The following is a 12,304-nucleotide window of genomic DNA, read 5'->3' as shown; positions in this document are numbered from 1 at the left end:
AGAAAGATCCCTGCAACTCAAACCATTAATGCTGTTTCAACTCTAAGTGCCCCTTTTCTTCACAAAGATATTTTGTGCTTTTTTCCTCCTTTCCAGGGATGGTGTTTAACCTCAGCAGCCTGTGACTGTTGCATCCAAGCCAGAGCGCTTTGTGATGTGCAGCTTGGTGACCTCCTCAGCACAGGTGGGGTGGATGCCAACTGTCTTCATCAGCTGAGGATACGTGGCACCACACCTACCAAAAACAGCAGAAAGACCCACACAGTCAAATGCTCTTCACCTGAAACAGCCAGAAGGTCTGAAAACATCAAAGTAATTGTGCTCTTGTCCATTTTATCAGGTAGAGGAGCTCATTTGTTTCTCAGACAATGCTGGCTCTATTATTTCTCAGGCACTTACACAACCGTAGACGCCCAACTTCACGGCATCGAGGCAGGGAAGAATTGTCATAAGGGTTGAGACAGAGACAATTAAGCAATTTACCCAAGTCACAACTGAGCCTATGGCAAAAACATCTGACAAAACTGCAACCTTCAGCTTTTCTTGTACATACATGTGTGTCTCACTAACTCAGATGGAAAACAATGCACACATGCACACAGAGGAAGAAAATCTGAATCAGAACCGCTGGAAAGAATCTGCTGAAAGAAGTAATACCAGAATATTATTCCATGATCTTACAGAAAGTCACTGGTGCTTATACTGAACATATCAATGTTATAAGCAGGAGAATAAAAAGCCTCTTATTTGAAAAAAACCCAAATCAAATAAACAACAACAAAAAGCCCATCAGAAAACCCTTCAGCTAAAATCCCACTTGCTTAATTCCTTTACTTGTCCAATACATTCTTAAGACTTGATGACTTTCCTTTGAGCTGCTATTCCTGGCAGATCATGCTTTAAGAATAGCTGAAATGGCCCTAAATTTAAGAATTGTTTCAAGCTCTCTATGGAACTGTGTTATCTCACTCTACAAAATACAGGGAAGGGAGCCACAGATACTTTCTGATGTCTGCACGTCCAAAAAGCACCGACAATCAGAGGATCATTGCTGAGCACATGTTACTGGAGTGCTAAGTGGGGAGGGAAGATGAAAAATCGTCCTTCAGAGAGGCTGAAGCAAGAGCCAGTGCTCGACAAAGGAGAACAGCTCTTCCAGTGAGTGTTCCACACTGAAAGCTCTGGATTTGTGAAGTGCAATAGAAACCAATACAAGAATCTGACCTGCTGAAAACCTCTTACTGTGGCTAAAATTTTAATTTCCCTCAAGCAAGGCAGAAAAGCACTCCAGTTTCATGTGCTTCCTTTTCAATGGTTATTTTGGATAAAACTTCAAAACAATGACATCCTAAAAAATGTAGTTCTAGAATCTATACCACTGGCAATTAAAGGACTACAAACACATGTTGAAAATGTGTACTGAGGGTACACTGCAATCAGTGATTTCCAAGATATTCCTTACGTGATACTTGAGGTCCTGCCTTCTTAATCCTTTCTGCTTTTCATTTATGCTAGTCACTCACATCTCTAAGACTAAAACTGCAATAAAATGGTGAGCACAATTAGGAAAATGAACTCACACCACAACTCGGGGTGATTTATTGTGCCCCAGACTACTTTCTTCAAAGAGTGAGTTAAAAACTATAATTTAGTAACATAAATATACAAATCAACATTTCTGAGGATAAGGATGATAAGAAGGGAAATGTAACAACAAATATTAAGTAATTGTAGCCCATGGGAGGCATAGCAGGAATTTTCCATTTACCAGAGAGGACCCAGAATCATTCCTTACTCCTTCAAAGAGAGGGCTTCTATACTAATATTTGAGGAAAATCTGGAACAAGATCTGATCACAAAGGGTAAGTTTGTTATTGCAATTATCAGCTAGCTCCAAACAAAAGTACCTGCCCTCTCCCATTATCCTACACAAGTTTCTTTTTTACTATATTATGATTAGCTTATACCTCAGAAGCATATAGGGATTCATGCTGAGCTTTCGAGGAGCAATGGCTCTGCACATTTAAAGATAAGATTAGGAAATCCTTGGCAGGTGTAAAGAAAGGTTTTTATTAAAAGCACAAATATTCTTTAAAAGAAGTAGCTTCCAAAACTAGATAGTGGTTGCTTATTCTGTGCATAGAATGCAAAAGAGGCTACGATGAAAAACACTAACATTAGTAAGTTAATGCACAATTTTGTTTTTTGCTTTAACTATATCAAGTCAACAATATATTTTCCTCAGTTGTTTCCTTAGCTATATCCAGTATTACAGTAACTAAATCCAATACATCTTAATGAAGAACTGCAGTATTTTAAGTGAAAATATGTGCAACACTTCATAAAAGTAACAAAAAGCCTGCATTCTTTATAGTGTTGCCAAAACGAGGCAGCTATCTTTTATAATCTTACAATAACTTAAGAAGCAGGCTTTAGAAGCTGGAGACATTCTTTTGTACTTACTTGATTCCAAGAGCAAATCCTTGAATAACTTCGCCTGCATTTGGTCCAATGAAATGAAGGCCAAGTATCCGTTGCTCCCTCTCTCGTAAGCACACCATCTGAAAACAATACATGACACAGAGAGCCTCCCTTAGAACACTTAAAGATAAGGCAGGAAGGTGAATTAAATGCAACTGAAGTGCCCCAGGATCCTAGTTCAGCTGGTCGTTTCCAGGGTGCCAAAAACTCACACTCTTGCTCCAGTCTTACTGACCTCAACGGGTCCTACTCTGCTCTGGAGCACTTTGCTGAACAGGGTATTTGTGTCAGACTGCAGGGAGCCACTGACAACAGTCATCTGTGCTATTGAATACTTTGGTGTTTGTCATTTGTTTGAAAGCCTCAAAACACTGTGCTCTGGTAACCAGAGCAATGTTCTTTTCCCCAGACTGGCCACCTCAGCACTTCTCCAGGGCTGGGCAGTTATTGCCAGCAGCTCATCAGCTGGATTGGCACACATGACCACTGCCAATTATGGGACACTTTGGGCCTTTGTGATTCAGGCAGGAAGCACTTGGAGCAGTGTCTGGGGGGACATTCACCACACTGGCCACACAACCCAGAAAGGAGTCAAGCCTTGGAAGCAGCCAAGTATGAAGGTGAGTTAATAAGGATCTGGGAGAGCTGAGTCACTACACACTTAACTTTTATTAGAGAAGGTAATGAAAACTTTTTAGTTCCTTTAAGGACATCATCTTTATAATTATGGAAAAGAAAGAGTCTCTCCCAGCATCCTCCCATCAAGCATTAAATCATCACTAATCCAGCTGTTCAGTAAAAGCTTGAATTCTTTCCTCAGGAATGCCAGGAACAGCAGCAATCCTGACATGTAACTTTAAATTTTGAGGAGTTTTAAAGAAAAAACTCTCTTGTAATAGAGTTTGAAATACTCAAGTTAAATGTTTGTTTTGAGATTAGTAGGGACTATATTCAATATCTTCCAATAACTATTATGCTATTACTACTTCACCCTCAAATATTTACTTTAACTGACATAATTCAAAGGGAATACATAAAAGGAAATAGCATCACCTTAGTTGCACTGGTAGTTGGGACACTTAAGGCAAGTCACTAAGGCACTTACATAAATCAGATGTGACAAAATACAGTCAGAAAAACTGGCTGCAACTATTGACAATGGACATCTCTTACATAACAATAACAATATAACACTTTATCATAGAACTGATGGACCTATTTATGCAAAAAAGATTGTTCCCTGATGTTGAAGAGAAAAGAAAGAAAAAGAAAACTGATATATTCTACCAACACTACACTTCACCTTATCTAAGATTCTCTACTAAGGGCAAGTGCATCAAAAACCTTTCCAACACTGAAGCAACTGGATGGCTCTAGGAGAAGATATATTTCAGGTCTGACACTTTGGTCTTAGCCAGGAGCTTTCTGTTTTCCTGAGTAAGACTGAACAGTTACTCTATTTTTGTAAGCCTTATGCTTAATTTTTCTGAAGGTAGCACAATTTGCCAAGAGATGGCAATGCAAATATTACACGTAACCAGTTAAAAACTTTGCTGGGAGAAGCAGAGATTGATGTCTATAGAATTTGGAATATTTCTTAGGACCTTAAGAGCAGTCCAAAGGCAGTATTAGTCAGCAGAATGTCAGTTCTGAGAAATGCTAATATCTGTAAATCAATTCCAAGATGCAATGGGATATTTAATGAACATTAAACATTTGGAGTTACACGAGAGAAACAGGTTGTCAACAAGAAAATATCTCATCCACCTTGAGATGTTTTTTGCCAAACAGCCCTCCTTAAGCTGGCTGCACCATATCACTTGTTTCAAATTAAAGGCAAATTAAAAGCTCACAGAACTCACTTTCATATAGCACTGAGCTGCATCTCTTTCAGCCACTGTAAACTCCAGAGGTTTATAATATGCATGGAATACCTGGTAGGAAAAACAACAACATTTTGTGTTAGAGAGCACTATTATGCCAAAAACTGCCATTTAATATTATAATGATGGCTATTACTACATCTTTATACCTCTGCGGAAAAAATTATTTATTTAAAACCTTTTCATTATTTTAAAGAAAAATATGGAAAGCCCTTGCTAAAAATGGCAGCTACTTTAAAGCTGTCACCCAATTTTAAAGCTGTCAATAATTTCAAGCCCACTAGGTAGCAGTTCCCATTGTGATGTGCTGCAATAATACTAAAGCTCTGAGCACTTCTGGAGACACCAACTCCCTAACTGCAAACACAGTATTCTGGGGGTCCAAAAATTTCACCTGATGCAACAGTGAAAATTCTGTCTGTTCACAGTGCAACTCTGCCACCAGAGAATTACAAATGATTTCATACCTCAATATTGTCTGACCCGTGACGCTGCACCGCTGCTTCCTCCGACAGTCCAACACAGCCATACTCCAGGGGAGTGAACACCGTGGTGGGCACCTGCTCCAGGGGGAACAGGGCTGTTACTGGGGGACAGGGGTGTTACTGGGGGACAGGGGTGTTACTGGGGAACAGGGCTGTTACTGGGGGACAGGGGTGTTACTGGGGGACACGGGGTGTTACTGGGGGACAGGGGTGTTATTGGGGGACACGGGGTGTTACTGAGGGACACGGGGTGTTACTGAGGAACAGGGGGTGTTACTGGGGACATGAGGTGTTACTGGGGGACACGGGGTGTTACTGGGGACAGGGGGTGTTACTGGGGACAGGGGGTGTTACGGGGGACAGGGGGTGTTACGGGGGACAGGGGGTGTTACGGGGGACAGGGCTGTTACTGGGGAACAAGGCTGTTATTGGGGGACACGGGGTGTTACTGGGAGACACGGGGTGTTACTGGGGGACACGGGGAGCAGCTGGGGGACAGACCCCAGCACCCTGGGCAGGACTGAGCAGTGCAGCTCTGGCACACACATCAGCTGTCAGAGCTGCACTCCAGGGGACAAAATGCAATTCCTTTAAAAATTCTTAAGGCAAAAACGGTAAGATTTTTATTACTGAAAGGAAGAAGCAAGGACTCACGTTGTCATAGTCCATCAGCTCTGAGGACTGGCCAAAGAGGCGCTGGGCCAGCAGTTTGCCTGCAGCAATGGCTGTGGGAGTCAGCTCAGGGCGGCCCTGAGGAGAGAGCACAGAGCTTCCTTTGAACCCAGAGACAAGCAGCATCCAAGGAGTTCTCCTGGGACCACGGGCAGAGGAAGGCCAGATCTTTGGAATTCCAGCCTGGCAGCCAGGGCTCAAACAGAGAAGGCAGGAATAACTTCTCTCCAAACATGCTTTTAAGTCTCTGAGTTCACTGTCTGTCTTAATGGAGGGAAAAATGTCATGAATGTGTCAAATCTTTATATCTTATCATGTCACCTCCTGAAAAGCAGCACATATTCACATGCTAACCACTCAGTTCCCCCTTTCTCTCCATAGAAAGTCATCAAGAAATTTTTCAGATGGTCTTTTTAAAGCAGGAAGAGCCTGGTATAAAGCAACAGTGTTTTTATACCATCAAACCGTTTAAAAAAATTTGTCTGACACGTTTTTACAGAACCCAGGCACAAAACACAGCTATTTGTAGGCACTATTGCTGACTTCCTAAGCTGGCCCTGGGCTGGAGAAGTGGAGCTGGTCCTGGTCTCAGGCTCTGCTATTACAGAGGAGCTGAAAAGGATTGGTATTGGCAAATACTGATTTCCTGGGACTGAAAAATGGAACGACAGCAGGGTATGCCCAGGACATGCTCCAGTTCAAGCCATGAGCTCATCCAAGACATATCATCAGGACGCTTGTCTGACGTGAGGAAAGAGGTCACCAATCCCAAAGGAATGATGTGGAGGTACAAGAAAGCCATAACTGAGAGACTCCCCTGTGGGACAGCATGGAATGCTTTGTGAAATGTGGGAAGTTTGGATTCCTACAGGTCCTATTTAGGTGCAACACTTGTCATGCTCCTGCAAAGCCCAATTTGGAGGCAATCATTCAATAAACCCTCAAAACCAGTTTTCAGCAGAAAATAAGAATTCCCCACCACACACATTCAAAGTTTTCCAATTATTTTCATTACCCTAAAGTTTTTTAGCATTTACTACAATCCAATCTTCTCTCCCAGCTTATCTTTTTTTGCTAGTTGCTAGATAGACTCTGGTATTAGCTACCATTTCCTTCAATACACATACCATTACCAGCACATTAATGTGCATTTATGCTTTTGTCTGTACTAATAACCACTTCAAAGTCTACTGCAAAAATCCAAACTGAAACATTATGTCTAACCTGATAACAGAAATTACAATTCTAAATGTTAATGAAGACTAATCTGTTTTTCCTGCACAGCTCATGACAAATCACAAAACTGCAAGCCTATCCCTTTCTTCCCCCTAACATCCATCACGTCACAATTTTTTAAACCCAGCATTCTGACTTTAAAGTCTGTAAATATCATTTACCAGATGAAATTTGCCATTTGTTTTTCCTTATACGCATTTGCCTGAAACATGGCTGCCAATCACTTCTGCAGCAGGAAATACAGATGTTGTTTTGGCATTCCAGAAATGAATAGAAGATTGGAACGAGAGATAAAACTGTGAAAGCACCGCCATGCATTCCATAAAACCCAGCTAATTACTAAAACATCCATGCAGATAAAGCCCAATTTCTCATAAACAATGACTTAAAGACCTTTCTTGGTAAATATTTGAAACTAACATTCACTTTGCAGTCATGTGTAGAACTACCCCACTGATTATTATGGATACGACTCGTTCATAAGAATCCTCCAATGTATTATAGGTTTAAACGAGATGGCTCCTGAGAGAGTTTAAAAAGCTTTGAAGTAATGTGTATTTGTTCTAACACAACTCTTTTTGGTCTCATTTCCATTCAAAGCAACATACTGTACATTCCACCTTCTCTACACATCTTTGTTATAAACCCTTTGAAATATGACAGATGTGGAGCGGCCTGACCATATAACAAACCTCCTTCTGAGAGTGTCTTTATGGTGTGTGCCATGCTTTTCAACAGCAACACTACTGCTGGAAGAATCTGAACACAGGGAGTTTATATCAGCCCTGAAAAAAAAAATTCAAACTAAAATTCCAGCTTGATCTTCCTCACCCTGATCACAGAAGATGAAAATGCCACAATGCAATTTCACATGGCAGTTGAAAATAATATTTTGTCAAAGTTTGAAAAATGTTTTTTGAGGGTAGACAAACTGACTGATGTCTGGAAGATTCCCCCCCCTTTTTCTCCAAACGAACAGCTTGGATAACACCAGGATTCCATTTGTCATACAAGGGTGCAACAAGACACCCAGGCACACACAATTTCCCATTGGTACCAGCTGGGTATGACTCCCAAATGAAAACAGAACCTGTCCTGACCCTCTGTTCTGAGTGAGCAGCAACCTGCCCTGCCCCTCTCTGCTCCCCCCCAGCCAGGGCACTGCATCCACACCCCACCAGCAGTCCCTGCATCCACACCCCACCAGCAGTCCCTGCATCCACACCCCACCAGCAGTCCCTGCATCCACACCCCACCAGCAGTCCCTGCCTGTGTGGGAGCAATCCAGAGTCTGCTCAGGAGGGAGGAGGCTGCACAACTACAGTGTGAGAACAGCACTTCATGGTAACAAAGACACTCTAAACAGGGGGAGAGCAAAGAGAAATCCTGAGCAGGAACCTGGGGAAAAAATAACCTTATTCTTCTGATGACTCTCAGGGATCCCTGATGCTCCTCCAGAGGAAACGAGGTTCCCCTTCCTTTGCTCTTTGGGTGGGTCACACCCAGACAGGACCACACCTCGAGCTCTGCAGCTTCTGTGGTTCCCAGCAGGATGCACTTGATTCTCCTGTGTGTGTGCTTTGAGATGGGCACCAACACAGAACTTCATTTTAGTGCTGGTTCCCATGCCAATGTGATTTATTATCTAAATTAATTCTGCTTTAAAAAAAAAAAAATGCCTAAATGGATTTTAAGTATTCAAATAAAATAAACTTAATTGCTTAGCAAGTGGAATTACACAGCTCACAGTGTGCTGGAGTCAGATAAGATAGTGGCAATAATTCCTTTTATCTCTAAACACTTCAAATGTATGATTACTACACCATGATTTCTTTAACTCCCTGTATTGAGCCCATATGCAGATAAAAGCTTAAGAGAGTATTTCTACAGAGCACCTGATTTAACTCTTCATTTTTCCCCAGTTGTACACTGGACACAACATAGAACTGTGTTGCTGTTTTTAACATTTCCATTTAAAAGTGTCTATTGAATAACTCAAGTTCAAAAATCTGCACTGATTAAGACAAAAGCAGGAAAAGGAAATCCAACTTTTAACAACAAAATAAAGATGACAAATAAATGAATACAATATTTTTTAGATTCAGAGTAAGAAAGAGGAGAGCATCCTGCCTCCAACTTTATATTTCTTACTTAACCAAATCCTCAAAGGGGAGAAGACAAAAAGCACCCAAAAGGAAATGACTTGCCCAAAATAACACTGCAGATTGGCAGCAAAATAAGCAGCAGAATCTAAGCCCTGTCAGCATTGCCTCTAACAACTGCTTCTTGGATGGAATCAGAGAAGTTTGGAAAGCAGGAGGCCCAACCAAGGCATATTTATCAGGGACAAGCAGGTGTAGGAGGCCATTGTGAGCAAAAAGTGGACTTTAGGAAATGTCCCAGAGCAAGAAGTGACAAGTACAGAGGGAACCTGCACATGAAGTGAGGAGAAAGGACAGGAATGCTACAAAATCCCAAAGCTCTGAGTGATTGGACAGGACAGAAGCTGTGCAGAGTAAAAAGGGGGGAAAAAAAGGAGAAATAGCTAAAAAGGAAAGAGTTTTAAGACAATTTAAAAGGAAATGGCAAGTCATTCACAAGAAGATGGAGATGGCCAGGAAGAAACATGTCTACACAGAGGGAAGAGGTCAGGAGTGGTCAGCAGATTTCTGTGATTTAAGTGCCTCGGGCAGCTCCAGAGTCCAGTCAGAAATGTTCAGGGCTATTCCCAGGACATTATCTAACCTGTTACATCTCTTCCAAAACTCAGGGCACCTGTAGGGTTTATATCTGAGAGACCCTTAAAACCATTTAAAACATGGCAGAATGAGAAATCTTTCAAAGGTCTCTAAAATTATACTATACATTATGTCTGGATATTGCTACAGTATTTAGATTATATTGCTTAGGTTATAATGTCCCCTCCTTAAAAAACAAACTAACAAATCCACATAACTCATGTTTCCTTGGCATAATCATTCACAAATTGTGAACAGAAGTCAAAAGCATTTAGTATTTTCAGCAAGTACTTTTTCTTATTCTGGAGGAAGATACTTTTGTCAGATGTATTTTGCATTAGGGAGCTGAAAAGCTGTCTTGTGTTTAGTCTCGACTGACACCCAAAATACTACACATGGAATTACAGAACTTGTCACAGTCATTCCCACCGAGTGTGCTCATCTCCAGAAGGCAAGAACTGCTTTCACTCAGCATTCACAGGCAGCGTTAAGTCATGTGTCTAAAGTGACAAAAACATTATTAGGAAGATAATTGAAGTGATAAAGACATCATTATTAGCCTCTGACCAATGATGCATTCCCTGATAAACATCAGCAATAATCTCCCATGCTGAGACACTTCACAGGATCCATGTGAAGGAAATGACTGACCCAGGTCCTGGCACAAACACCACAGCTCTGCCAAAGGAAAAAGTGCAAAACACCGAGATATACGCTGGGGCATGACGACATCTGGGGACTAGTTATTAGTCAGGAACAAAGTTGGCTTCCTGTTATTGTAAAATAGTTTATGTAGACTCAGTACCTCAGTTATGTCTCCAATTGCATAAATGTGAGGAACAGAAGTAGCTTCACTGGCATCAACAATAATCTTTCCAGTTTCAGAATTAGTTTTCACTCCAACTGTCTCCAAATTGAGAGTTTTAGTGTCAGGGGCTCGGCCTTAAGGGAAAAAAAAAAAGAAATTAAAGCTATTGAAAACCATCTGCAGTGTTAATCTAAAAAGCTGGTATCCTCCACTGTGGGTTTCCAAGAACTTCCCGTTATGTAACAGCCCAAGCAGAAACATGACAAAACTTATCTCATCCTGGGAAAGCTGCAGGGGGGGCAAGTATGGATATGAATTCCTTTGTTCAGAGGAGCTCAATCACTATTGCCTTTGCTCAGACTATTCCAGAGGAAGTTATCCTTTAGAAATATGGAGGACAACACCCACTGCAAAAAGTGCCAAACACACGTGGTTTGTAATTTATTCAACGTTCTAAATTCAGTTTCCTAATGTAGCATGAATATACACATGAAAGCTAAGTAACTTCCACACTGAGAATTTCCCATGAACGTTGACTGAATGGCACTCAATGCTAACAGTGTGTTGTGCATACTTGTTGACAAAAATTATTCATAATGCTGTTCAACATTAAACATTCCTCAGTCCTCTTTTCTTGTTATCTGAACACACTTATCTTAAAGCTTTTTTAGTTCCCTCAGTTTGGATGACAAACTGTATCAACTTTGCTCTCAAGTCCTCAGTGCTGAGTTAGTTGGCTCAAACTCTGTATTTGAGCTATTTCTGTAGTTTAGAAACAGCATTTTAAATGCATTTAAAAACACATGAGGCAACTCCTACCAAGCCTACATTTTATTACATTTTCCCCTTCCAATGATGTCAAATTATCTCATCTTCAAAAAACATGCTTCTGTAGTGTTTTCTGCACAGTTACCACTTAGACCACTAAAGTCTTACCATTACACTGAGCTTTCTAGTGAGTATTTCAGGAAGCAATTTCTGACCCACAAGTTGCAATCTTAAATCCTATCCAACTTTTCAAATGCATTGGAAAGTTAATAAGCACAGTGAAATAACCAGGTACCCCCAAAATCTGCAAGGGTGCACAGAATCACACAAAAATGTTTCCTGAATATATCCAAATTAAGGACATTTGCTAGCATTGCATCTATTTTTAAGCTTTAAATGACTGTGGATATCTGTCCATTTCTAGGTCTCCCTTGCGTGAGTCACGGGCTGCGTTTGATGTTAATACAGAGCTATAGCAAAGCAAAACAAAAAGGGAAATGTGTTCTCATTAGGAAAACAAGCTCTTTGATGTTAATGTAGGAAATTATTAAACAAAAGGAAAACCTGGCTTGTCAATACAGACCTAATTATATGTAAACATATGATTCACTGCTTTCTACATCTGCCATATAGGCAGGCCCCTCAAACAATGTCCCATCTGAGTGCCCCTGTAAAGACTCCTGTGTATGAATTTCATCTGGAGAAACCAACACTTCCTCTGGGAGCACTGACTGAAGCTGTCGGCACTTGGCTATCTGTCTGTCTTCCCTCCTCCTGTCCCCATGGGATGCTGATCTGCTGTTCCTTCTCTGCCCCCTGCTCCCCAGCCCTGATGCTATCAGGCAACAAAAATAATAAACCTCCAGGACCTTATCTTGGCTCGGATGTGAAACAACTTCCTACCGTTGTATTTCTTTGTGTATTGAGAGTAAAGCCTGGGTATTCTGCAAATGGACAACTAATGGGGTTTTCTAGTTTCCCCTTTTTCCTGCCAGGCAGAGCCAAGAGAAAAGCTTAGCACGCAATGGCAGGCACTGAAAGAGGGAAAAAAGAAAAACTGTCAATAGAGTCACTTAAAGACCCGTGACAACAACAGATGAGTTTATCAAATCTGCAGGATAACACTTAACTTTTCCATCTCAGTCTGTTTTAACATGTGTACAGCTTGGTATTAATAGCTAAGAGTTACAAAAAAAATGTCCTGCTACTCACAGTGCAATTTCTCTCTCAATT

General features: G+C 41.1%; 1 protein-coding gene across 2 annotated transcripts in view; it reads right to left on the bottom strand.

Annotated features, from left to right (window-relative positions):
• Positions 1 to 12,304, bottom strand: part of TXNRD2 (thioredoxin reductase 2) — a 49,897-nt gene that overhangs the window by 21,124 nt on the left and 16,469 nt on the right. For both annotated transcript variants that reach the window (XM_032705642.1, XM_032705641.1), the window contains exons 12-17: positions 10,301 to 10,437; positions 5,504 to 5,599; positions 4,832 to 4,924; positions 4,344 to 4,415; positions 2,464 to 2,561; positions 18 to 235 (exon numbers count right to left, since the gene is read on the bottom strand). In XM_032705642.1, the coding sequence (XP_032561533.1) occupies positions 112 to 235; positions 2,464 to 2,561; positions 4,344 to 4,415; positions 4,832 to 4,924; positions 5,504 to 5,599; positions 10,301 to 10,437 (620 nt within the window). In that variant the 3' untranslated portion in view covers positions 18 to 111. The remainder of the gene's footprint in view (positions 1 to 17; positions 236 to 2,463; positions 2,562 to 4,343; positions 4,416 to 4,831; positions 4,925 to 5,503; positions 5,600 to 10,300; positions 10,438 to 12,304) is intronic.

The sequence above is a fragment of the Chiroxiphia lanceolata genome, chromosome 18 (genome assembly GCF_009829145.1).
Source record: "Chiroxiphia lanceolata isolate bChiLan1 chromosome 18, bChiLan1.pri, whole genome shotgun sequence".
NCBI lineage: Eukaryota > Metazoa > Chordata > Aves > Passeriformes > Pipridae > Chiroxiphia > Chiroxiphia lanceolata.
Note: the sequence above shows the minus strand (reverse complement) of the source record. Positions and strands in the feature narration are given on the sequence as shown.